Below are 25,502 nucleotides of genomic sequence, written 5' to 3' on the forward strand. Positions count from 1 at the left end.
GGCAGCACGTTGTCTAACTACAGTTCATCACCGTGAAGCTCTAAGTGAGAGCAGGACCAGAAATACCAGCCTCATAATTCCCCATGCCTGTTCTTTTTGAAAGGAGCACTAGGTGGTGAACGAGAATGTTTAAAAAGCCTTCCCGGGCCAATAGAAACCAGCCTGTCGTTTGAACATTGTGATGGCCAATGCCCATTGCCCTGTGGCCTGGGCTTGGAACCTGTAGGTAAGCCAGGGCCTGCTAGGCTGGCGTGCCACGGGGCCCAGGACACCGGGAAGTGTGAATATCTTGAAAGATCCTAAATCACAAAATAGAGATGGAACGCATTTCTTTGTCCAACAGCTATTCGTGGTCCTTACCCAGACCAGGCCAGTGTTGGGACCCCAAATAACGAAGCTTTGTTCTCTGCTCTCCAGGACAGCTCAAGTTGGTAGGGGAGGTGGACTCAACTTACAAGAGATAACAAGTTCTAGGAAAGGGGGAAAGAAGCTTAGAGGGTTACAGAAGCCCAGGGAGGGGCATCAGCCACACACAGAGACAGGAGAGGGTGATGAAGAAAAATTTCCTGGGGTGGTGATTTCTGTTTATTTAGATGATGAACAGCAGGATTAAGTCAGTTGACGTAGGGAAGAGCGTTCTAGGCTAAGGAAACAACTAAGCAAACCATAGCCTAGAAATGAAGCGGTTTCATGTTCTTTCCTACAGCATAGTATGATAGGGAAGTGGACTTTGACCGTGGTGAGGGCAGAGAAGTGTGCATGGGGCAAGTCGGTAGGACCTCTTAAACCATACTTGAGTTTGGACTGGATGCAGTCAGCAGGGTGGGATTAAAGAATTTTCACAATCAATGTGGTCCTTAAAGCCATCTAGATTAATCCTCATCCCCAGCGTAAGAGTCACCTCCACTTATCCATACAACAAATGTTTATGGAGCCAGGTTGTGAGCTGGGATGTAGAATGACGAATATTCATTCGGTTTTTTAGCTTCTGATGGGGAAGAGAGACAAGTAACCAGGTAATTGTAAAGCCAAGTGAAAAGAGGTCAGACAGGAAACAACCTTGAAGTCTAGTAGAACATGGAAAATTCCAGAAACAGATTCATGACTGAGTGTAAGGCACAAGGGCATCAGGTGTCTGTGGTATGCAGAATTCTAAAGTGGTCCCCAAGATTCCCACTCCATGGTGTACGTGGCTGAATAATCCCTTCCCTTTGAGTGTGGGCAGGACTTGTGGATATGATGGGTTTTTCTCCCATGAATACATAATGTTACACGGCAAAGGTAAAGGGATTACGCAGACATGATGAAGGTTCCAAATCAGTTGACTCTGAAGTAGTCACAAGGGAAATTGGCCTGGGTGGACTTCATCAGAGAAGTCCTTCAAAAGAAGGTGCAGGCCTTCCTGCAGGAGAAAGTCAAAGCAGCAGAGACATTCTCTTGTTCACCTTGAAGACGTAAACTTCCATGCTGCGGAGAGGGACACATGGCAGGGAGGCGAGCAGCCTCTAGGTAGGGAGGGGCTCCATTCTACACCACAAGGAACTGAATTTGGCCAACAGTAAGCTTGAAGAGGACCCTGAACCTCATTTGAGATCAGAGACTTGGTGGACAGCTTGATTTTAGACTGGTGAGACCCAGGGCAAAGGACCCAGCTAACCCACACTCGGATGCCGGAGCCGTGGGAAAGAGAATACATTTGTGGTACTTTGTTACACAGCAAGCGACTGAAAATCGCAGCCCAAACAAACTCAGGCCAAAAGCCTTACTGGCTCACAGAACTGAAAGGTTCTTGCCCTTCTGTGTCCTCTCTCCATCTCTCAGCTGCTCGCGCCTTCCTGTTGACTGCACTCGCCTACAGGTCTTGGGTCACAACAGGGCTCTGGCAGTGCCTCTGGCAGGGTCTCACGTACTTCTACGTCTGACTCTGTGAAATAACAGTGGATTTGTCTTTGTCCCAGAATTCCCGAGAACAGCCAGAACATGTGTCATTGGTGCTGCCACCTGCCTGGGCCTGGACCAGTCACTGTGGCCTCTACGTGCTGATTGGTTAGGCCTGAGTCTCCTGCTCCACCACTAAGCCAGGGTGGAACCCTGTACCAAACTCTGGGGCTGAGAGTGGGAAAGAGATGGAGAGACCAATTTTAGTGATTGACCTCGGATTTACAACACACCTCTTTAACCAGTTTGCCTTCAAAGGATATCCTGCTTCGTGTACAGTATAAGGCCTTAAAAAAGTGGATTCCCATTTCTTCCCTTCTGTTCTTCATGCTGTGGTCATATACTTTATTCTTTATTACTAAAAAATTTTTTTCTAATGTTTATTTTTGAGAGAGAGAGAGAGAGAGAGCGTGCGACTGAGCACGAGTGGGGGAGGGGCAGAGAGAGAGAGAGGGAGACACAGAATCCGAAGCGGGCTCCAGGCTCTGACCTGTCAGCACAGAGCCCGACGTGGGGCCCAAACCCCACTTGGGGCCGTGAGATCATGACCTGAGCTGAAGTCGGCCGCTTAACCGACTGAGCCACCAGGCGCCCCTATTCCTTAAAAAAAAAAAAAAAAAAAAATTATGTTTATTTATTTTCGAAAGACAGAGACGGAGTGCAAGGAGGGGAGGGGCAGAGAGAGAGGGGGACACAGAATCCGAAGCAGGCTCCAGGCTCCCAGCTGTTAGCACAGAGCCCGACGCGGGGCTCGAACTCACCGCGAGATCATGACCGGAGCCGAAGTCGGACGCTCCACTGACTGAGCCACCCAGGTGCTCCTGTTCTTTACTACTTTAAATCCCTTCCTTCTCTTCCCCTTCTCCCACCCCTGGCCCCCCACCCTGCACTTGCAGAGAACTACTTAACTACATTCTGTCGCTAGAGATTAGTTTGCATTTTCTAGAATTTTACATGGATGAACTCAAACAGTACATACTTTTGTCTGGCTTTCACTCAGAGTATTTCAAAACCAACCCATGTTATTGGATGAGGTTATTCCTTTTATTGCTCAGTATTTCATTGTACAGATATACCACCATTCATGTATACATATTTTTTATTTTTACATATGCTATAAATACACATTCTAAAGGGTGGCTCATGAGCCAAGAATGGCTTTAAAACAATTTTAAATGATTTGGGGGGAAAAGTCAAAAGAATTAACTTGTAGCACATAAACATTACATGAAACTCAAATCTCAGAGTCCACAGTTTTATTGAAACACAGCCTTGCACATCTACCTATTGTCTAAGACTCATTTCATGCCACAGCGTTAGAGTGCTTGCAAGAGGACACGCAAAACCTAACATATTTACCTGCTCCTTTTTAGGCTTGCTGACCTCTTTAGACTTAAGGCAATTCAAAATTTTGAAATTTTGCTTTCATTTATTCCATTTCCGGCACTCTGTATTTCATGGGAGGCTCGCTCACATTTCTGTCTGGTTTCATATTCCTTCTGCCTGAAGAACTTCAATATTTCTTGTAGAAACAGATCTTCTGGCAATGTATTCCTCCAGTTCTTTTTTAGTTAGAAAAGGCTTTATTTGTCCTTTATTTTCAAGGATATTTTCACTGGGTGTGGGACTCTGGGCTGATAGGTTTTCTTCTTTCAGCACTGGTCACTCCATTGTCTTCTGTCTTGCATCATTTGGTAATTTTTGGCTTCCCCGGTATATCATAAGTTATTTTCCCTCTGGGCTGGCCTCTAAGATTCTTTGTTTTAGCATTTTTGAAATGCTTAGTGTGTGCATAGATTTGTTTGGTGTTCTCTGAACTTCTTGGATCTGTGGCTTGGCGTCTGTCCTTAGTACTGGAAAATTCCCAACCTTTATTTCTTCAAGTATTTCCTTGCTTGTATGAATTCATTTGGCCTCTTGTGCTCCAACAACCCACCGTGAGAAGAGCATACCCTGGGTAGCTTCGGCATGGGTCCCAAAAGGAACCACATGGAGCAAACCAGAGTCCAGAAACACAGGAGCCCGGCCCAGCCTTAACCTGAAGCAGAGCTGTTTGGCTGAATCCAGTTTAGATCAGCTGAACTATAGTTACAGTTGACCTAGAGATCTGTGTGAAGAGTTAGTGTTTTTGGCGAAAGGAACAGAGAGCAAAAGAGAGAAAGAAAAAGTTTATCATGACTGGTTAGAAACCTGGACAGACATTCTTGGCAGGGCAGCTATGGAAAGGCAGTCCGGGAAGAACTGGGCCGGGAGACATGGGGTCTGATCCCAGGTGCAGGCCGTGGTAGCTCAAACTTGCTCAGGCTGAGCCGCTTTCCTAACCAGCTCCAGCAGCCCTACCTCTGGGAAGGCCTCCTTTCTGCAGATTGAGTTTTTGTGACATTTATCTTAACCTCACCTCCCAGAGGCGACTCCAGCTAGTATTTTATTTTCTTCCAATCTTTTTCTTAGGGGCAGTCTGTTTCAGTTTCTACCTTGAAAGGCCCTGAGGCTGTCTCCTAGCTCCCTCGGGGCATTCAAACCCTACCCCCTAGCCATCTGTCTCCATGCCTGGGGTCTTGGGGGTCACTGTGACTTCCAATATCCACTTACCTTCAGAATGAATGGTCTTCCCTTCTGCCACCTGGGAATTTCCATTTCTTTCTTTGAAATTGGCTATGTACTTGAAAGTACAGTGTTATTTTAGTCAGCATCTTCATGTATTCAGAACAAGAGGCAGTTAGCTGGGTCTGCTGTGTTGATTGGCAATGTGATTTTTCCTGGAAACATTTTCTTTTGAGTACAGGTGCCCCATTTGCACAGTTTTGTTTCCCACTTTTCTGTTTGACAAGAACACATTTCCCCTTGGGCTTATGTCTCATCTCTTTCAATCTCCACTGTTTAGCACAGGGCCAGGTTCATGAACACCAACTAATGTTGGCTGAAGGGCCTCTCATACAAACACATGACGTCTGGAAAGACCAGTCAATCAGGTGAATGTATAAAGGACACTGGGCTGAGGGGGACGGAGCTGAGTGGGTGAGCAGGGAACAGAAGAAAGTATTTATCAGAGTGTGGAGAGCTGTGGGTATGTGAGCTTCTTCGTAGGAAATTCACCGTGGGGGTCCCAGAACTGTTCATACAGAGAGAAGCAAGGTCCTCCCTTTCTGGGGACGACTACAAATCTGTAGCTGAGACTGACTCACAGGGGGAGACCAGGAAATCATTTACCAGCTGCTGCTGCTTTTCCTTCTTCTCATTAGAGAAGGCAAGAAAACTCCGTCAAAGCGGGTGATGCAAGAATGAAGTTGACTCAGAAATACCCAATCCCCTCAGGAACTTCTCCAAGAAATGGATTGGCCATTTTATAAACTCCCATCTGGAGACAGTATAGCGAGACCACGAAGAATCCCTGGTGATCATCATGGCCACAGGGAGGCAAATCCACACTGAAATTTGCTATACTGCAAGATTATTTAGCTTTCAGAAGATTAATTAAAAATTCAAAGACGACAGAATGATAGTCTTAGAGGGAAATGAGTGAGATGGGGTGGGCGCAGACAAGGTAATGCTGGCCTACATGCTAATTAGAAACGACTTACATTGTTAAAAATCTGTCACATTTAATGCATGGATTTTTTTTTTAATGTTTATTTTATTTTGAGAGAGCGAGCGAGTGAGCATGAACAGGGGAGGGGTAGAGAGAGAGGGAGACACAGAATCCGAAGCAGGCTCCAGGCTCTGAGCTGTCAGCACAGAGCCCGACGTGGGGCCCGAACCCACAAGCCATGAGATCACGACCTGAGCTGAAGTCTGACACTTAACCGACTGAGCCACCCAGGCGCCCTGGATTTTTTTTTTTTTTTTTTTTCCTTAAAGAAGACACTTTACAATCATCTACTGTGAAACTGTAGGGATGAATGCACAAATCTATGGCCTCCCTATACATGTGACATTGTCTTTCTGCATATGAATCTGCACAACTGTACAATTCAGAGTGGAAAGGAGCATGGAGTCCGCCTGCAGCGTGTGCCAGGCACTTTCCAAGCACTGACTGTTGAGTCTGAACCACCACCCTATGAAGCAGGTATTTAGACCTCAATTTTACAGACGCAGAAAACGTTAGGACTTCTGGGGCAGAGGGGAAGAGAGGATACGATCAGGAAATAAAGGGCAAAGGGGGCTTCATCTGTATTGGTAATGCAGACCTAACCTGAACAGTAGGCTCACGGGTGTGTTATAGCTTCTTTGCAACTGGCACAGGTCCAAAGTGTTATACGGTAATTTAAATCACTTGTGAAGATGCAGCGAGATTAACTAACTGACCCCAAACCATACACCCAGACAGAACTCTGTTTAGAACCAGGACACTTAAGTTCTACTAGGTTATGTCTCTGACATTTAGCACAGCATCATAGTAAGGTATAAAATCTAGAAAGTACTTGAATACGTGAAGATTGATTCCAGAACCAGACTATCTTGTGACACCCTCTATACATCTATTTTACCCAGAGAACAGCCTGAATTTCCTATTACTATATACAATGGTGGAAAGCAGGACTCTCGTAGCACCCAAGTCTACTAAATTGGTAAGGATCACTGCTTAGTCTTCAGCCACTTACGACTTCACCAAGGCCTCATTAAATAAACATTTTCTTGTCACGTTAGTTCAGTCTGGCCTGTGGCTTATAATTACAGCTGCAAACTTAAGAGCCAGATTCTTCTGATCTGAGATGCCCTTTATGCAGCAGTACTTTCATTACTTACTGCGTGTGCGCGTGCACACACGTGTGGTGGAATGTGTGCGTGCGTGTGGGAAGGTGGAAGTGGGAGCCGAGGATGGAATTACCATTTACTGAGCATCTATTATGAGCCTGGTATGGCGCTAAGCATTTCCCTTGTGCTACTCTATTCAATCCTCTTCAATCCTCAGGGATATTGGCATACTTTCTGAAAAGTTTTTATGAGGATGCACAGGTTAGTAAGACCTACAAGGTCAGCGGGAGTTTACGTGTAGGCCGAGAGAGACAACAATACAATCAACGTTCAGGTGTAACCAGGCAGAAGGGCAAGGGGATAGTTACGGCAGTGGGGGAAGCAGGCTGAGGGCACTTGAGATAGGGTGGAACATCTGCTCAGATCAAGGTTTTTAGACACGTGTTTTTTGAGGAGGGAACCGGGGACTTCTTTACTTCAAAGTCTTCTGGTTACTAACTTTTTCCTTAAGCAGGAAAAGGCCCCGGGGAGACAGTCTCTCTAACAAGCATGTCACCGGGGACCATCAGCCACAGTCCCTATCGCTTCGGCACAAGGTAGGAGGGGATTACCAGCAGGGGGGTAGGCAAGGACTGGTGACTGCACAATCACCCAACCCAACCCTAATCTTGGGAGAGAATCTGCTGGTGGGAATCTGCAGGCAGTGGTGAACAGCCAGATTTTTCCAAGAGATGTCCAACGGTCAGTTCTAATTATAACCACACTTGACAACAGGTGAGGCGAGATGAAATTTAAAGACTGAGAGGAAATTAAAATCCCCCAGTCTGTCAACCAATCTCCAGTTTTCTCAACTATTTTAGGACTATGGTAATTAGCCATACTCTGAAGACAATTTTAAAAACTAGATTGCTCTGTCTCTAACGGGCCCACTCCAGCAATTTAGTCTTCCTGTCTCCTGTATAAAATGGAAATAAATTCATGAAATGAAGTTCAGGGAAATAAAATAAAGTTCATGAAAGTTAGACATTTCAGATACAAGGTATTACACAATAGTTCCTTTCACCTAAACCACACGTTTCAACGCCCAATATTAATGACATGTGGATGTCATAAAATAGTATGCAGTGAACATTTAAAGGAAACTAGAAGTTTGGGATAACAGCACCTCCTCTGATTTCAATTTTTTCAAGTTGTGGTTAAACGAGAAAGATCGAGTGGCAATTCAAATATGTAATCTTACAGAATTTACTCATTGGGCAGTGGTAAGCAAGTCAAGTAAATTTCACCTCTTTTACCAGCCCTTTGAGTAGTTTCTGCTTAAGCTGCCAAATATGTTCCTGTAAGCTCACCAGAAACATTTTCATTCCAGGCCCCAAGACTGCAAGTTGCCTCCAGGGCTAAGGTATCTCCAAGGCCGACCTTCCACAGGGCTTACTGCCATTCACTCAACACCGATCTTTTCTGCTAATGAACAAGCTGTCTCCATGGACCTTTTTATTTAAAACATCACTCAAACCTTCTAAAATCAGTGTTAGAGCTGAAAAGGAACTCTGAAGACACCTCACCCAACCTCACCCTGACTGAACACACCGAGGTCCCAGGAGGTCCCAAGGATGGACAGTACTGTGAATCACCTGCAAAGTCAGGACCAAGGACCAATCCTCCATACCAGGGGGCCAGGGAAACTAGGTTTATCAAGGGCGTAACAGGTGCCAGATACTTGACATTTACTCTCATTCAATCCCAAGGCAGCAGTGGCCCCATTTCATAGATGATGAAACAGATTCAGAAGTTAAGTAACTTGCCAAGTGGCCAAGTATGTGACAAGGGCAAGAATGAAACCAGTCCTGTTTAGCAACAACATCACGCCCTCTTTACTGAATCTTGATGTCAAAAACTTCCAGACTTCAGTGCTCCTCAACCAATCTTAATCCATCCCATTTCACATCTCCATCAACCCAGCATTAAATTCAAAACACACGAGACCTAAGCCATCTAACACAGACGGTGTCGGTTTTTGAGAAGCATATTGCTCAGGCTGCAGGGACATTTCATGTTTAAATGTTTTTATTTAAAAAAAAAATTAAAGACCTTCATGGCACAACTTCTTCCCAGCACAGTTATGTTTTAGTTATACCAATTACAATACAATTACAACCAATAAATCAAAGGGACGAGGGGGAGCTTCTGACTTCAAACTTAAAAAAAAAAAAAAAAAAAAGAGGGGGGCACTTCAAACAAAGTTAAAAATTACTTAAAAAACCTTTCAGAGTAATTGCCAACACAACTGTCTTATACTGGCATTGCGTTTCCTGCCATCTAGTCACTGCAGACACAGGCAGCGCTGAGAAATAAAGTGTCCCAGTACAAGGTATACAGATGAGGTAATTTACAACAACACAGAAGTTGTTACTCTGTAAACCCTTGCCCCCCACCCACCCGCCCAACTGGGTCTTCTTTTTTTTCATGCTTCTGCAGTGACTCCTTAAGTAGCATTTTAAAAACTTCTATTTATTTTAAAAGGCTCTTGGGTGGCATTTCAGAGTCCTCTGCATTCACCTTCCGTCTCTTGCGAGGCCTGATGCGTGTTAGGAGGTCCAGCTGTCTGCAGCTCCCCACATCAGCCTCAGCCACAACTAGATTCTCTGAGCTACAAGGGTGGGCTGTGAAGTCTCGATTTACAACCCTCCTCCCCACCTCAAAAGAAAGAATTCATTAGTCGTAAGTGTCCTGTTCAAATCACAATCCAGTGCAAACGTAATCACAAATTGCATCTCTGGCACATCCGGTGCTTTTAGCTTCTGCACAAATTCCACATGGTAACCCCCACAGCATTCTAGGGCATAAAAGGGTCAAGAACAATAAATATCCACTGTAAGTGGCCACAAGAAAGAAAATCACCCTGCCACACTGTCAGAATGTTTTCCCTATGGTCGAGAAGCATTATAAAAGGAGGCTTTAGCTTCCTCTAAAGTTTACCATTATATTCACGAAAGCCACCACCTTGATAAAGTTACTAGAGCCAAGATGGGTTATAAAGTTAGATAAGTTCATTAAATTCAACTCCTGAAACAATTATGTTTGTCTATGGCGCCCAGGCGAGAAAGGCTTATGATCTATAAAGGTAGGAGAAAGGGGAACTAAGACTTTAGGCCTTAAAATACGTTGGAAGAATTTTTCCTAGTTCCCACAAGCAGCTACTGTAATGAAAGAATAGGAGAAAATACAGAGCTGATGGTTTTGCTATTGTGCTTAAAAAACTAGGCTTCCTCAGTGAAGCACCTGATAAACTTAGGTGGTTGGATTACAGTGGAAAATCCACTTTACACACACACAAACACACAAAAACTGGCGACTTTTCCATCCCCAATCCCTGCACTGCTGAGACACAAAATGAGTTTTATGGCAAAGGATCCTTAATCCCCAGAGACGCTTTGGCTTGTGGTGCTTTTTTAAGGCCTCTCTGCCCTGCCCGGTACCATGGGTCCAATGAGGGGTGTATAAAAATGGGGGCCTTGGGAAGCCTCCACGGTACAGGGCTGCAGGCCCCTCAGATGTGAACGTGAGACACCCACCCAGCGAGACCTTTACACAGGGAACTTAAATCTAACCTTGATAAATAAAACCAAACGTTTATTTACACCAAAGAATTCCAACACTGGATCTTTCACATGTGAAGGACAAAGTATTATATATATACACACAGCAAGGGGTGGCAGGGCTGTAACAAGAGAGTTTATAGTTTTCCCACAATTACAGGTCTACCATTTCAGTTTCACTGGAGATAGTGGCTCTGCTCCTACCTCTCAGATACATTTACAAGACTGAGGGGCAGGTCTTCTCACTGGATGGCCATGTGAAGGAAGGGGAAGAAAGGAAGAAAAGAAGGCAGGAAGCTTAAAATGAAACTCCGTGTGGCCACATCTTCCATTAGCTCTGAAAGAGTTGCTAGCATGAAACCTATATAGACAATGTTTGTTTCTTTTGCAAAAAGCAATAAGTTAAGCCCAGTAACTAACTGAATTCAAAATGGCCAAGTCAAAGAAAACTGGAAAAGATTTTGCCTCCCCCTCCCACCAGCTACAGAGCATGTGGGGAGATGAAGGCGGAGAGGACCAAGGTAAGGAGACTGGGAGGGAAGGTATTAACATTTTAAACTAAACTGAAACTAGAAGTCTAAGTGAGTTGGATTTAGGGCTCGGTTAATAAGACATGATTCAGGTTGAAGTTTTCAGGACCTGTCTGCACTTTGGGTAGGTGATATTCAGCATCTCAGTGAAACTAAGACATATTTCCACTAGATTCACCATGACAACCCCACTGAAGCACTTGGAGTAAAGTGATAAAAGTGACCAGCAGCACAACGCTCTTGTAGGTTGGGTCCTCCCTTCCTTCTTCCTTCCCACCTCCCTTGAAGAAGCTACATTTTTATAATCTCTGGAGAAGAGCATGAGATATAAATCCCCCAAAGTGTGGGATGGTGGGGGAGCAATGATGGACATGGGAAGAGATCTCCACCCAAATGCAGCAGCCGGGATTGAGGCTGGTTCATCTTTGTTCTTTAGTGATGAGAAATTAAATTTAAAAGGGGGGAAAAATTTTGTCCGTGAAATATTCCACCTGCAGGTAATTTTTCAGGGAATCCCCTGAGTTATGAAAAGTTCGAGTTAAAAAAAAAAAGAAAAGGAAAAAAAAAAGGAAAAAAAAAGAAAATCAGCCTATTATAATTTTTTTTTTTTTATGACTGAACTACTATAAATCCACAAGCAACGGTTCAGACACGGTGCTTCTGAAGTATTTCACCCCTCCCCGCCAGGCGCAAGCTGCATCAAGGAGAGCGTCGACTCCCCCACCTCTGCTTAGGCATCAGGAGACAGAAGGGGCCGTTACTGCTGAGCGCCAGCGGCAGCTGGAACAGGCATCCCAAGGGGGTTGGCAGCAGCAATCACTGGTGAGCCTGCCAGAGGTCCAAGGGGTGAAGGGGTTGGCACTGAAGAAATCCCTAAAAGAAAACAGCTAACAATGAGCCAGACACCAACCATGGAAATCTTAGTCACCGGTTTTTCACAGTACCTGTTTCAAGAGTGACAACAGTTATTCTCTTTTTCCCTTTTTTAAGTAATCTCTACACCCAACATGAGGCTTGAACTTATGACCCGGAGATCAAGAGTCACATGTTCTTCTGACCGAGCCAGCCAAGCGCCCCAGTAATTCTTTTTTTTTCTGAAGGCCTCTACACAGCCAGATTTTTACAAACTAAATCTAATTTCAAGTTACAATTAATTTCTAAGTCAATTGAAGAGACAGGTAAAGAAATCTAAGCTGGGGGAGTTTAAGCAGTTTGTACAAAGTACACAGCTGGTAAGTAGCAACTATCCTTGAATTGAAAACTGAGGCCTGTCTCCAGGGCAGCACTTTCCAACCAAACTTTCTGCCCTGTAATATCCGTGAATATGGTAGTCGCTAGCCACAAGTGGCTAATGAGAACTTGCAATCTGGCTAGTGCAACTAAGGAGCTGTGTTTTAAACTGTATTCAATTTTAACTAATCTAAATAGCCACATGTGGCTAGTCTCGGCTCTACTGAACAGCGCGAGGCTAGAGCCAAAGCTCACGTGTTCTTACATCATGACGCCTAGTTAGCTGGCAGCTTTCCAAATTACCAAAAGTCATTTTCGGTGGGGAAATGCTAAAATGGTGTTTTAGAATTTATTTGGTTTCTTCTACTCATCTAATGACCAGAATTACCAGTTAGATTGCCTTCCTCAACCATCCAGTTAATTTTCAAATTGTTACATATACACTTCTAGAATGGGTAATAAATTCTCATGGTTCAAAATACCAAAAGTGCAGAAGAGTATGCAGTGAAAAATTTCTCTTACCCTTTTGCTTGGCCAACTTATGGTACCATTTTTGGGGTGTATCCTTCCAGAAATATTTTATGCATATATATGAATATAATTATGTAAGAATGTGCATATAAAAATCACATATAAAAATGTGATTATGTATTCTTGCCACTCCTGGCCTTGGACATGGTGCTGAATCTTGTTTTTATTCCACATGACTATTTTGGAATTAGAGGTAAAAAAGAACATGAAACATTTATTCTTTTCTCTGGCCATTTAGCTTTCCACTGAATGGATATCCCATAATTCATTTTATTCCCCTTATCCCCCCATTTCAGTTCCCTACTGAAAGCTGGAATGTTTTGCTCTTACAAATAAGGCTACAATCAGCAGCCTTGGATTTGGATATGTATCATTTTGCCCATAGGCAAGATACCTTGAGGATACCTCAAGATACCTTGAGTTCTAAAAGGTAGCTAGTTCTTTTAAAAAAGAATTGTGACAACAGTTCTTTGAGGGTGTCTGACTAAATGTCCTGACTACAAGTACACCCATATGGATGTTACCTACATGTCGAATTCTCAGGGGATAAGTCTATTGTTTCTTTTACAAAAGTGTGTATTCTACACACAAACTTGCTTTCAATCAAGAAGACTCAACAATAATGAAAAATCATTTCATACAAACCTTTACAATTTGCTAGGCACATGACAGATGCTCTGGGAGAAAACTGGAGAAGCATCCTTGTACACATACAGATCTATACACCTTTACCCCCACCCTCAGTTTCTTAATCTTGTTTCTGGGAATCATGCAACTACTGTCACTCTAAACTGTGAGACAAAGATCTCCTTTTACTTTTCATAGTTTACTGGGACTTTCAAGCCTCTCCGTGAGAAATTTTTGGGACTCTGGCCTAGAAGCGACTGTTGATACCCTACTCAAGGCAGTGTCACTAACATAACCAGGTGTCAAAAAAGCATTTGGAAGCCTGGTGAGGAGACCACACAGGTCAGTACTGTCAAGAAGAAGATAAACATTATAGAAAAGAGAAGGGCCATAAGAAATCAGGCCACAAAGAGGGAGCAAAACTAAAAATAACTGATTTCTACTCCCCCCCCCCCCCCCCCCACCAAGAAAGTTAGCAGAGAACTGACCTGACATCATATTGGCGCTGCTGACAGGCGTACTGCCCCCCGGCATGCTAGATGAGCCCATTCGAGCCTGGTCCTTCACAACAGTATCTAGAGAAAACAAAAAGGGTTAAGTTCTGTTACACTTGAAGGTAATGGTCTGGGGCCTTAAAGCAGCCATCCTCATTCTCTGTATGTATTTTATTTATAGTCTATGTTATTCCCAGAAGAACATAAAGTGGCAAGAACCTTCACCATGAATTAAACAACTAACATGAAATAGGATTATCTTTCCTATCAAACTGTGGTAAAGGCCAACTCTTAAACCAAATGGAAGGAAGATGTGGTCATTATCCATAGAAAAGCTAATTTAAAACAAAATGATCCTGTTAGTTTTGTTTTGTTTTGGTTTTTTTTTTGGATCTTGTTAGGTTTTAATGAGACAATACAATCTAACCTGGCCAAGACAGTAATATTTTATCAGAGTAAATTGCTTTTATTTCAGTCCGCAGCTCAGCTGGTCAAGCATGGTGCCAAATGGGCAAAAGCTACAGGTTTGTGCAGGTTGATGCTATTACCACAGACCTCACTCTCCACCTCAATCAGCCCGTCCATTTGCGTCAGGCACAGAAGAGTGGGCAAGATTATAATCAGTTCACTATAAAACCATCCCACCAATCCCCAAGGAGTGATCCAACGTTAAGGCTAATGTCACAGTGAGGATGGGGTGGGACTAAGTGGCATTTACATTCAGAACAGCACAGTTAGCTATGCTCACAAACCCAGGTCAAGATGTTCATACAATAAGATACTCAAACCTCCTTGACTCTCTCCAGTGAACGAGTGCCAGACAAGGCCAGATAAAAGGCTGCCGTTCTAATCCAACTACTCCAGACTAGCCACTGAGAAACATCTCCCACACAGGAAGTAAAGCAGTTTGTTTAGGAGTGATCACGGGTCAAGTAGCCTGTGAAACAACCACAGTCCTCCCAACAATTCTGCAAGACTGTTGCCATTACTGTCCCCCATCTGAAGAAACCAAGGTTCACCGTGAGTCAAGTAACTTGAAGGCAAGCTAAAGGCAGCTGGGATTTCAATTGTTGGGCCCAGAGCTTTCTTCACAACATGTATTCTCCCCTGCCTTGTACAGTCTCCTGGGTGGGCCTGCACAGGCTCTGTGGACTGGACAGTTAGACTCACAGAAATAGGGGTGCTCCATGGCCTCTCTTGCGGTAAGCCGTGACTGGTGGTCATATCGCAGCAGCTTGTCCAAGAAATCCAAGGCCTCGGGGCTGACAAGGTGCTGGTTTTCACTGTGGACAAAGCGTTCCCATCGCTTACGGGAGTGTCTGTAGAGCCAAAGTGGGAATGAGAAATAGACCGAGGGGCACAGAAGCCCAACATTTCACTCCTACATTTTCTTTAGTGGCTAGGAGCCCAGCCAATAGCAAAGAGAGATCAGAACTCAAGAGAGTAGGTCATGTACCCTCTGCCACTAGGGAGACAACAAAGCTAATTGGAGAGACTGGAAATAGCAGTGTTGTAGAAAAGAGAAATCTGGGTCCTCACGATTCTACAAAACATAATTCAGGTTACTTGATAGGATTAAGGGCTCCTGTCCTGTGTAGCAAAGAGGTCAGGTGGCTGGGTCACCAGGCCTCTTTCCCACCCCCACAGCAATTCCTGGCATCTCTGCCACTTGGCCAGCAGAAGCCTTTTTTCATCAGGCAAGTCCACCTCCTCCAGTTAAGTGGCTAATCGATTCGTATTGTGTCTAATTCCTATTGTCAGCGTTCACGGTTTGCAAATCAGTCTTGAAGTATGCATTTCCTTTTCCTATTTCTCCCTTAGAGAGGGTTTTTGTCATTTGGAGAAACAAGTTAAATCAAGAGATTTTGGTTTTTGACTCTAAACATTTCATTCACTTGACAGGAATCTGTAACCATAATCTCCACACTCAAACTCCTGGTAAGTTAATCTGGGAAATAGGCCATTTGGTGCAATCCTTTTACAACAGACCCGTTCATGCAGCACCCTGCATGGCCAGACCACCGACATACTTGCAGAGAAAACTGTGTTGGCAAAGAAAATGTAACTATTTTGTTTTAGGACTTACCTGCCCAAGATATCATTGAAACGTGGATCTAATTCAATGTTGTATTTGTCAATATAGTCATATAAATCTTCTGTCCCCAGAACCTTGGCTATCCTCACCAACTAGGATTGAAGAGACACAAAAACCCACACCACAAACACATTACATAATTAAATCAACCGGCTTTAACTGAATTAACAGAAAGGGGTCACCATGACTACAGGCATGAATGCTAACTTCTAACAATATATTTCAAATTTCTTTGCATGGCAGGAATGGATTTCCATATAAAATTCCCTAAATTATCACTCAATGTGAAGGTGTCAGGAAAAAAGCAAAAAAAAAAAAAAAAAAAAAATTTTTTTTTTAACGTTTATTCATTTTTGAGGGATAGAGAGACACAGAGCGTGAACGGGGTAGGAGCAGAGACAGAGGGAGACACAGAATCCGAAGCAGGCTCCAGACTCTGAGCTGTTAGCACAGAGCCCGATGTGGGGCTTGAACTCATGAACCATGAGACCACGGCCCGAGCTGAAGTCGGACACTTAACGACTCAGCCACCCAGGCACCCGAACAAATGGTCTTATAACCTGCTTCCTTCCCCTTGAAATGTCTCCTTGATCAAGCACTGTCCTGCCTCACAGCCCAACTGAAGATGTCCCTTCTTCTGGGAAGCTGCTCTTGTACATTCAGACCACTCTCCCACCACAACTGCCTTTTGTACCTGGTCTATGATTCTACTCTGACATTTATGACTAACTTATTTCCTTATATGTTCAGTTCCCTTACTGGATAGAGTATGAACTATTTGAGAGAAGTGACTATTCTTTTTTTCTGTATTGCTTGGACTGCATGGTCCTGAGAATAGGGTTACTGATTTTTAACTGAATTCAGGTGGTATTCTTTGACTCATTAAAAATGGTCATTGTGCTCAAATAAGGCAACAGTACCTTCCACAATGTCCTAGAATCATTCCAGGTTCTTTTGAAAGAAATGGCCCCTTGTTCTTTATGGGGAAGTGAAGCTAGTATAAAAAACATCATCTACAAACATCAACTTAATCCGTATAAAGAGACAAAAGGATCACAGAAACACTACATATAAACCCAACACGTTGGAGGAAATATTCCCAACATGTTGGGGGAAACAACTCTTTAATGAAAGCTTACACTAGGAGATTCTAAGGTAATGTTCTATTTCTTAAACCAGTATTCTTTTAATTGTATATGTTTTATAAAATAATTTTCAGGGGCACCTGGGTGGCTCATTTGGTTAAGCATCTGACTCTTGGTTTCAGCTTAGGTCACAATCTCATGGCTTATGAGTTCGAGTCCTGTGTCGGGCTCTGTGCTGATAGCCTGGAGGCCGCTTGGGATTTTCTCTCTCTCTCTCTGCCCCTCCCCTGCTCACACTCTCTCTCAAAATAAGTAAACTTACAAAAATAAAAAAATAAAAAATTTACACGTCTATTTTGCAATAAAGCAAGCACTGCAAATTAAGACGACTAAGAGAAAAACTCTGATTTCAAAAGGCTTCCAAAACACCAGTCTGAAAATCAATGTCAGTTTGGCTGAATAAGCAATGAATTGAAAATACTGTAGGGCCCTCCCTTGGAGATTCTGAATTAACAAGTCTCAAGTGGGGGCTGGTCATCTGTATTTTAGCAAGATCCGTAGTAGTTTCTAAATGGGTAGGCAGATCTAGCCATCATTAAGTTAGACCAGTAAGTTCCCTAATAGGAACAAAATTATCACCTGATCATAATTGTCATGTCCATGGAAAAATGGCTCCTTCCGGAAGATCATACTTGCCAGCATACAACCCAAGCTCCACATATCCAAACTATAATCATACATCTGCATTAAAGTAAAAAAAAAAAATTAGTTATCATACATGAAATATCTTGTAATTCAAAAGAAAATACTGCTCTTTACTATTAAAAATATATATCACTCCACTGACCCAAAGTCCAAAAGTCCAAAAACCAGTTAACACCTTCATGTATTTCTTTTCAGTCTTTTTTCTATATACCCTCCCCACCCCCGTTTCAAAACAATCTGTATACTATTTGGAATCTACTCTTTTCACTTACCTAAGAAGGTCCCAAACTGTTACAGGCCATGGAAACCTTTTAATGTGTAGCATTATTTTAGTGCATAAATGTTCCAGAATTTAATCTTTAATTTCTCCTATAATTAGATAGTGTTTTGTTTTTCATCACCATTATAAACAATGTTGTGAAGAATATTTTTATGCATAAAACGTGTTTTGGGCTCTGCATTATAGCTTCAAGATCCCAGAAAAGCCATTTCTAGGACAGAGTTTGAACCTCTCAATGTGTCTGATAAAAACACCTGCGAGGAGCGGGCATGAAAGGTACTCCCAAGGATTTTGTTCCTGTGAGGAGAAAGAGGGCTTTTGTTCTTTTTTGGTCAAGGGGAAGGTCTTTAAAATACAATTTAGGAAAATCACAAGAGAACATTTTTGAGTTTATTTTAAGGTTGGTTAAACCTTACAATTCTCAATTTGACTCCAAAAAGTATCTCTGGTGTACCTTCTCTTCAGTTAGGATCAAATGCAGATCTATTCATATTCTCCTGACGTTATGAAAATAAGAACAAGTTATGATGGATGAACTGAAGTGATTCATGTTTTACATTCACATAAAAGGGACAGCCATGTATGTGCATAAACGGCCTACTCAAATGCACAAAACGACATTCTTACAAATTATGTGCAAAACACAGGACCGAAATTTTATCCGCCCTTCTCTTCTCACCTGATAGTCTACAAGTAGCTCAGGACCTTTGAAGTATCGGGAAGCAACTCTGACATTGTATTCTTGGCCAGGATGGTAAAACTCAGCCAAACCCCAGTCTATTAGTCGTAGCTGAAATTTAAAAAAAGGGAAGAATAAATCATGAGCAATTTTATCTTTCATGCTACCCCACACACTGCCATCAGAATACTCTTAAAAGGGGCGCCTGCGTGGCTCAGTCGGTTAAGCGTCCGACTTGGCTCAGGTCATAATCTCGCAGTTGGTGGGTTTGAGCCCCATGTTGGGCTCTGTGCTGACGGCTCAGAGCCTGGAGCCAGCTTCGGATTCTATGTCTCCTCCTCTCTCTGGCCCTCCCATGCTCATGCTCTGTCTCTCTCTGTCTCTCAATAATAAATAAACGTTAAATAATAATAATAAATAAATAAATTGGGGGAAAAAAGAATACTCTTAAAAATACCAGCCATGTCACTACTGAAACCTTTCCAGTGACTACCTATTTACAGCATTTAGAATGAAAATCAAACTTCTTAGCTTGGCATACAGGGTTCTCCATGATCTAGTTCCTGTGCTCCAGTGAGACTTCTAGTTTCCAAAAAACACCATCTATTCTGCATTTCTGCACAATTTCTCAAACTGCTCTTCTGACTAGAATGTCTTCTGCTATCCAACCTAGACTCCTACTGAACATATCCCTATTTTTTGAGATATTTAAGTTAGCCCTTCAATGAAGTCTTTTCTAATTATCCAAGTAGAACTAACCCATGCCTTTAGTCCCCTGAACCCCAAATATATTTCTTTAATAGAACCTACAACTCTTTACTGTATATTCATTTTCTATCTTTCTTTTTCAATATGCACTGTAAGCTCCTTAAGGGAAGAGACTGTGTAATTCATTTCTGCAATTTTTAGAATGCAACATAATGCCCAGTACACAAAAGAAAAATAAAAAATATCTGCTGAGTGAACGAAGTAAGGGAAAAGCCACACAAACAATTCTGACCAAACTGTATCCTCAAAATGGAAAAAGCAGTACGCAAGCCCAAGAGGCAACCTTATTTGCTCACTGTGCAAAGCATGACCATGATCTCAAGTATAAGCAGTAGGGCCTGAGTAATGCCTGATCACTCTGGCCCTGTCCATGTAAGTTCACTGTTAACTAGGTACAGCGTTTACCTTGTATCAGCAATGAGTGGAAACGTAATAAAAAGTACAAAAGAAAGCATAACCTTTTTACGCTTTTTCTTTTTAACCCCTTAACATTAGTGCCTCAGAGCTCTCCTTGACTTTTTTTTTTTTTAAATCAACAAGTACTTCCAGATGACCATTTCTGGTCTATGGCTTCACACACAGCACCTCAGCCTTTCCCCCTAGACTCCCCAGCCTGTGCCTCCTGCCAACTGACTCTTTTAGCCACCCAACAGACATATCAAACAAAACCTCTTGAACACTCCCTGCAAAACCCGCTTCACCCACAGCCTCTCCCCTCTCAGTTAACAGTAATTCTATTCATCCTGTCGTCCAGGCCAAAAATTTTCACCCTGGGTTCTTGTTTCCCTCACACCTCACAGCAAATCTGACAAATGGCTCTACCATATTCTGACCGTGATCATCACATCCACTGCCACCACCATCTCTTGTTTGACTTCCTGGAACAGTCTCTTTTCCTAACTGGTCTCCTTGCTTTCACTCTTGCCCTGCGCCTCTGTTCTCTACTTTTGAAAGAGCAAAAGCTTTTCATTTAAAAATGATTATGATTCAGGAAGATCTTATTTTTCAGTTTGATATGCAAGCATTTGTGTGTAGCTCTTGCAATTTTATCACACGTAGGTTCATGTAACTTCCAGAAGACACTGACCTGTTTAATCACCACATACATCCCTTGTGCTATCCCTTCCCCTCACTTCCTAACCCCTGGTGCAACCCCTGTTTTCAAGCTCCAATTTTGTCATTTTGAAAATGGACCCATTAATGTAACTTTTTGTGACTGCTTTTTTTCACTCAGGATGAGATTCACCAAGTTGGTGCATTACCAGTAGTTCTTTCCTTTTTTTAAAAAAGATTTTATTTTTAAATAATCTCTACAACTAACACGGGGCTTGAACTTACAACCCTGAGCCCAAGAGTCACATGCTCCACCAACTAAGCCAGCCCCAGGAGCCCCTAGTTCTTTCCTTTTTAATGCTGAAGAATACTATTTAGTAATACTACCACATAATGCCACAGTTCAATTGCCCGTTCACCCACTGAAGGACATTTGGGTTTTTCTCCATTTTGAGCTATTACAAATAAAGCTAGGTTCATATATAGGTTTTTGGGTGGACCTAAGTTTTTTGTTTCTTTGGGATAAATGCCATACTCCCGGACTGTTTGGTAAGCATACGTTTAGCTTTTTAAGAAACCAACAAAGTAGGGGCATCTGGCTGGCTCAGTTGGTTGAGTGGCCGACTTTGGCTCAGGTCATGATCTCGCAGTTTGTGAGTTCAAGACCCACATCAGGCTTGTTGCTGTCAGTGCAGAGCCTGCTTCAGATCCTCTGTCCCCCTCTCTCTGCCCCTCCCCTGCTTGCACTCTTTCAAAAATAAATGTTAAAAAGAAAAAAAAAAAAAAAAAAAAGAAACCAACAAACTAAGAAACAATAGTCTGATATTTTCCAAAACGGCCGGGCCACTCCATGTTCCTGCTGGCAGTGCATTAGAGATGGAGTTTCTCTGCATCCTTGCCAGCATGTGGTATTGTCACTATTTTTAATTGTTCTAAAAGATGTGTAATGAATTTTTAAAAATTTAAGTGACAGCATGTCAACTCTCTGCTCAAACCCTGCAAAAAAAGCTCTGCATCTTCAGAGAAAAGGCCTGACAACAATCTTTAAGGTTTTACATGATGTGGTTCTCTATCTCTTTGATCTCATTTTGTTTCGCTCCCCCCTGTTCATTCTATCTAGCTCTACCTATCCAACATGCCAGGCACATTCTTGCCTCAGGGCCTTTGCACCTGCCATTTCCTCTATCTGGGACACATTTGTTTTTGAGATTACATGGCTGGTTCCCTCCAAATGTCATTCAAGTGTCACCTTCCCAATGAAACCTTCTCTTTTACAACCATATTTAAAACCCGAACACCCTTTACGATTCCCTATTTATGATTTCTCTTCCACATCACCACAGAGACCATCAGCAGGGGGGGGCAGAGAGAGGATCAGAGGGAACAGAGGATCCGAAGTGGTTTCTACGCCGACAAGTAGTGAGCCTGATGCAGGGCTCAAACTCATGAACTAAACTGTGAGATTATGACCTGAGCCAAAGTCAGCACCAGCTGGGCCACCCAGGTGCCCCTCTTCCAGGAACATCACTACTAACTTTCTATCCCACCAGCCTCCTGCAAATGCAAGCTCCCTACGGACAAGAATTTTTTTGTCCATTTGTCTCACACATATATCCCCAGCCTCTAAAACAATACTTATTAAACAGTGTGAGTCTAAATGAATATTAGTTGAATGAATAAATCAACTATGTCCCCAAAGTATACAACAGATAGCTATTACTGCCTATAAAAGGTGAGCTTGGTCACCTTAAGAAACTGATTATAAAGTCATGTGGTCAGTGCAGCTCTCATTAAAAGCATTTGTAAAGTTCGGGGGCCTCATGACACTTGCTAACAAGCAGCAGCATTTTCTGAATATTTTATCTATGTCACAGCCGTGTATACTTAACTCTCATAATAGTCTAGTGGCATGCAGAGCAATTATTATACCCATTATAAAAGAAAAAGGAGGTAAATGAGTTTCCCAAGAGATTAATTATTTAATAAATGAAACTAGAAGCCAGCTTCCCTGCCCAAAGTTAATGTTTTGCCCACTAATCTGTTGTTGTTGTTTTTCTAATGTTTATTTCTTTTTGAGACATAGAAAGACAGAGTGCAAGCTGGGGAGGGTCAGAGAGAGAGGGAGACACAGAATCCAAAGCAGGCTCCAGGCTCTGAGCTGTCAGCACACAGCCCCATGAGAGGACCAAAACCATGAACCATGAGATTACGACCTGAGCCAAAGTTGGACGCTTAACCGACTGAGCCACCCAGGTGTCCCCCTCCTTTTTTAAAAGTAATCTCTACACCCAACATGGGGTTTGAACTCACGACCCTGAGATCAAGAACTGCATGCTCCACCTACTGACTCAGCCAGGCGCCCCAAATCTATTTCCTTCTTGATAGTATTCTTAGGAATATGATAGTGGTTTCAACATTATGATTTGTTAATGAGTTCATTCATTTACCAAACATTTATCAAGTGCCTAAACTCTATCATATTGATAAATAAGACTTGTTGGTCTATCGCTTTACCTTTCTGTGCTCGTGATCAATCATGACATTATGGGGCTTCACATCTCTGTGCATAATTCCCATGCTGTGACAATAATCCAGGGCCTGTAGGAGGAACAGATAAGAAAGAAAGTTAGCCTGCTTAAGAGTGACTTTCTTAAAGTCTTCTACTTTTTTCACCAGAGGTTTCCTTGTAGCCTCACAAAACCCCTGTGAGTCAAGAACAGGACAATCACTCCCACAGCTCTTCTTCAGAGACTTCCTCAAGATCCCATAGTCAAGAAAACTCAGAGCCTCTGAACTTCAAGTTCTGTCCCTACACTGTTGTTTCAACATCCTTTCTGTTGAAAAACACCGAAAGTATATACCAATTGCAACACTTCCAGTATCTCCCCCTTACCCAAAGGCTGGATCATTTTCAGAAACACAGGCCCCTCAAAACAAGAAAACCGGTCTGTTCTACAAACATCTCATTCAAAGAACGATAATCTTCTGGCAGCTAAGAGCACACAACAGAGGCTGGCAAATCACAGCCCATGGACCAAATACGGCCTGCTGCCTCTTTTCGTGAATGTTTTATTGGAACACAGCCACACCAATTTGTTTACGTATCATCTCTAGCTGCTTTTGTGTTACCACAGGGATAGTGTGAGAAAGAACCTATGGCCCACAAAGCCAAAAATTTTATTGTTTGTCCTGTACCTGATTTATTACATCAAATCCGATTTGAAAACCATGTCCAATCTCAAACTAAGGTGAACTGAGTAGCATAACCTTTGGGGTTTGCTAATCCCAGCCTTTAAGCCAGCTGATGTCATTGGCTAAGTTCTTGTCCTTCCTGAAGGGCAACTTCGGTTCCTATGGTTTCCAGGGCTAGACAAGTATATCCTTTAACTTTGTGAAGTCACACTTGTCACAATACTGCAGGAGCCAATGGAGAGATCAAATATCTCTGTTGGGACAGCCTCTTTAGGGTACTACTAAAATTCAAATGCAGGCTTTATAGCAACCCTCATTTAGTAAGAATCTTTAGCCACCTCTTCACAATTTTCTCATCTATAGAGATGATCTTAATGCTTACTAGGAGCAAGACAATTGGTGATCTCATGTTAGAAATCAAAGTCCACTCTAAATCAGCAATCTTTGAGCAGAGATTTACATAATCCTTAGGACGATGACCCTTTGAGGGCTGAGTTGGAGTTTACTGTTTTACTTGTAGAATTTTAAGTAAAATAAAGTATACCACAAGCCAGCATATCAGAAGTTATTTTTGTTGAGTTTTGACAATCTAATTGTAACTTTCATAGGAGTACGATGGAGATTACAAGTATTTTTTAAAGGGGCCCCAGCTCACTTCCAAATACCATTTCCAAAGCATTCTAAATTACATTCCTACTAGACTCTTCCATAATGCTTACATTAGCACAGGGTTCTGATGCTATTAACTAACTAAACACTTACATGAAGAGGTCCCTTCTTTCAACATACTTTCCAAAGTTAATTCACTGGCTTCTTCACAGTTAACTGGACCATTTAACAAAAGGAAGAGCAAACTAAAGATATTTAGTATCCCAGGTTCCCTTACCTTCAGAATCTCATACATGTAAAATCGAATATCATAGTCTGTTAACGTCTGGTACAATTGCTGTTAAAGACAAATGCAACATATAAGCCGTGAAATAATGCTGATAGGAAGGCAATTTCTCATCTTTGTTTGTAGTCATTCAAACCAAGACTTGGCTCGTTTGCTACAGTTCCGGGATGTGTCTGTTCATCAGTCTCTACTTCTCCAACAGAAACTTACTTTTTAAAAGAGATACTTTGGGTATTTAACTCTATATGCAAAAGTGAAGACTTAGTTAAACTTGTATTGCTTAAGCTATAACCCACTGTTGGGAACGTACCAATTTACATATGCAACATGCACTGATACCATACATTTGAAGTTTAGTCTGCTTTGCATTTACCTCCAGACCTTCCAATATAAGGCATTTTGGCAAATACACACCTTCCTTAGTAGGGAACTAACCCACCTTTGATGTATAGAGTTATATAGGCACTATGGGTCACCAGCTGGTATGCAAGATGGCTTCCCGCCAAATCTGTCAATTTGACAGAACTATTCCCATCCCAAGTTGAAAGTAAACTCTGAACTGTTGTGTATCCTTTCCAGGTTCCAAGAAGCTGCAGATTTTTTTTTTAAATCTATGTATCATTCAGCTGTTAGTGATATCCTGACGGTTTTCCTTGAAGTTATCATTCTGCTTCTAAAATACTTACTTTCCTTTTTTTCATCCTCCCAGCAAAGGGTTCACAGGATTCACCCATTTACTGATACATAGCATTCTTACTACAGGACTGTGAAAAGGCAAGTCAAGTACCTTTACAGCTTGTAACCCAAGAGAGTGCCCACATTCCTCTGCTGTACTCGAATTGAGAACTGTTTGAAATAAGGAGGCTACCAGATGGGCTGGAAGTCAGAGATCTGTTGTAGAGGTCTGTATTATACCAGAGTTTGTACCACGCTTCTCTACCCACCCCCTTTTTAAGATCTATAGCCCAGAATTTCTGAGGGATCCCAAGGTATAAGCAGTCCTTGCTTGTACACACACAATGTATTCCTTCTTGAATACAGTTGTTTTAACGTGAAATGCCCTACAGCCAGATCCTGACTGAACACATGCTGTGGCTTTTATTAGG

General features: G+C 42.5%; 1 protein-coding gene and 2 long non-coding RNA genes across 3 annotated transcripts in view; 1 reads left to right on the forward strand and 2 right to left on the reverse strand.

Moving 5' to 3' along the window:
• Nucleotides 1-2,963: 2,963 nt before the first annotated feature.
• Nucleotides 2,964-5,185, reverse strand: LOC123384338. The gene is made up of 2 exons (XR_006595271.1): nt 4,531-5,185; nt 2,964-4,045 (listed from the first exon to the last, which is right to left on the reverse strand). It is a non-coding gene; the product is annotated as an uncharacterized LOC123384338 (long non-coding RNA).
• Nucleotides 5,186-5,688: 503 nt separating this feature from the next.
• On the forward strand, nt 5,689-8,978 carry LOC123384337. Its single transcript, XR_006595270.1, has 2 exons — nt 5,689-7,229; nt 8,003-8,978. It is a non-coding gene; the product is annotated as an uncharacterized LOC123384337 (long non-coding RNA).
• A 1,267-nt stretch (nt 8,979-10,245) lies between these two features.
• The window catches only part of CSNK2A1 (casein kinase 2 alpha 1), a 53,763-nt gene continuing 38,506 nt past the window's right edge, over nt 10,246-25,502 (reverse strand). The window contains exons 6-13 of the mRNA XM_003983674.6: nt 24,388-24,447; nt 22,824-22,907; nt 18,489-18,599; nt 17,464-17,565; nt 15,731-15,831; nt 14,815-14,963; nt 13,639-13,725; nt 10,246-11,635 (exon numbers count right to left, since the gene is read on the reverse strand). Coding sequence (XP_003983723.1) covers nt 11,520-11,635; nt 13,639-13,725; nt 14,815-14,963; nt 15,731-15,831; nt 17,464-17,565; nt 18,489-18,599; nt 22,824-22,907; nt 24,388-24,447 — 810 coding nt within the window. The 3' untranslated portion in view covers nt 10,246-11,519. The remainder of the gene's footprint in view (nt 11,636-13,638; nt 13,726-14,814; nt 14,964-15,730; nt 15,832-17,463; nt 17,566-18,488; nt 18,600-22,823; nt 22,908-24,387; nt 24,448-25,502) is intronic.

This window comes from Felis catus, chromosome A3, assembly GCF_018350175.1.
Source record: "Felis catus isolate Fca126 chromosome A3, F.catus_Fca126_mat1.0, whole genome shotgun sequence".
In the NCBI taxonomy this organism is placed as follows: Eukaryota; Metazoa; Chordata; class Mammalia; order Carnivora; family Felidae; genus Felis; species Felis catus.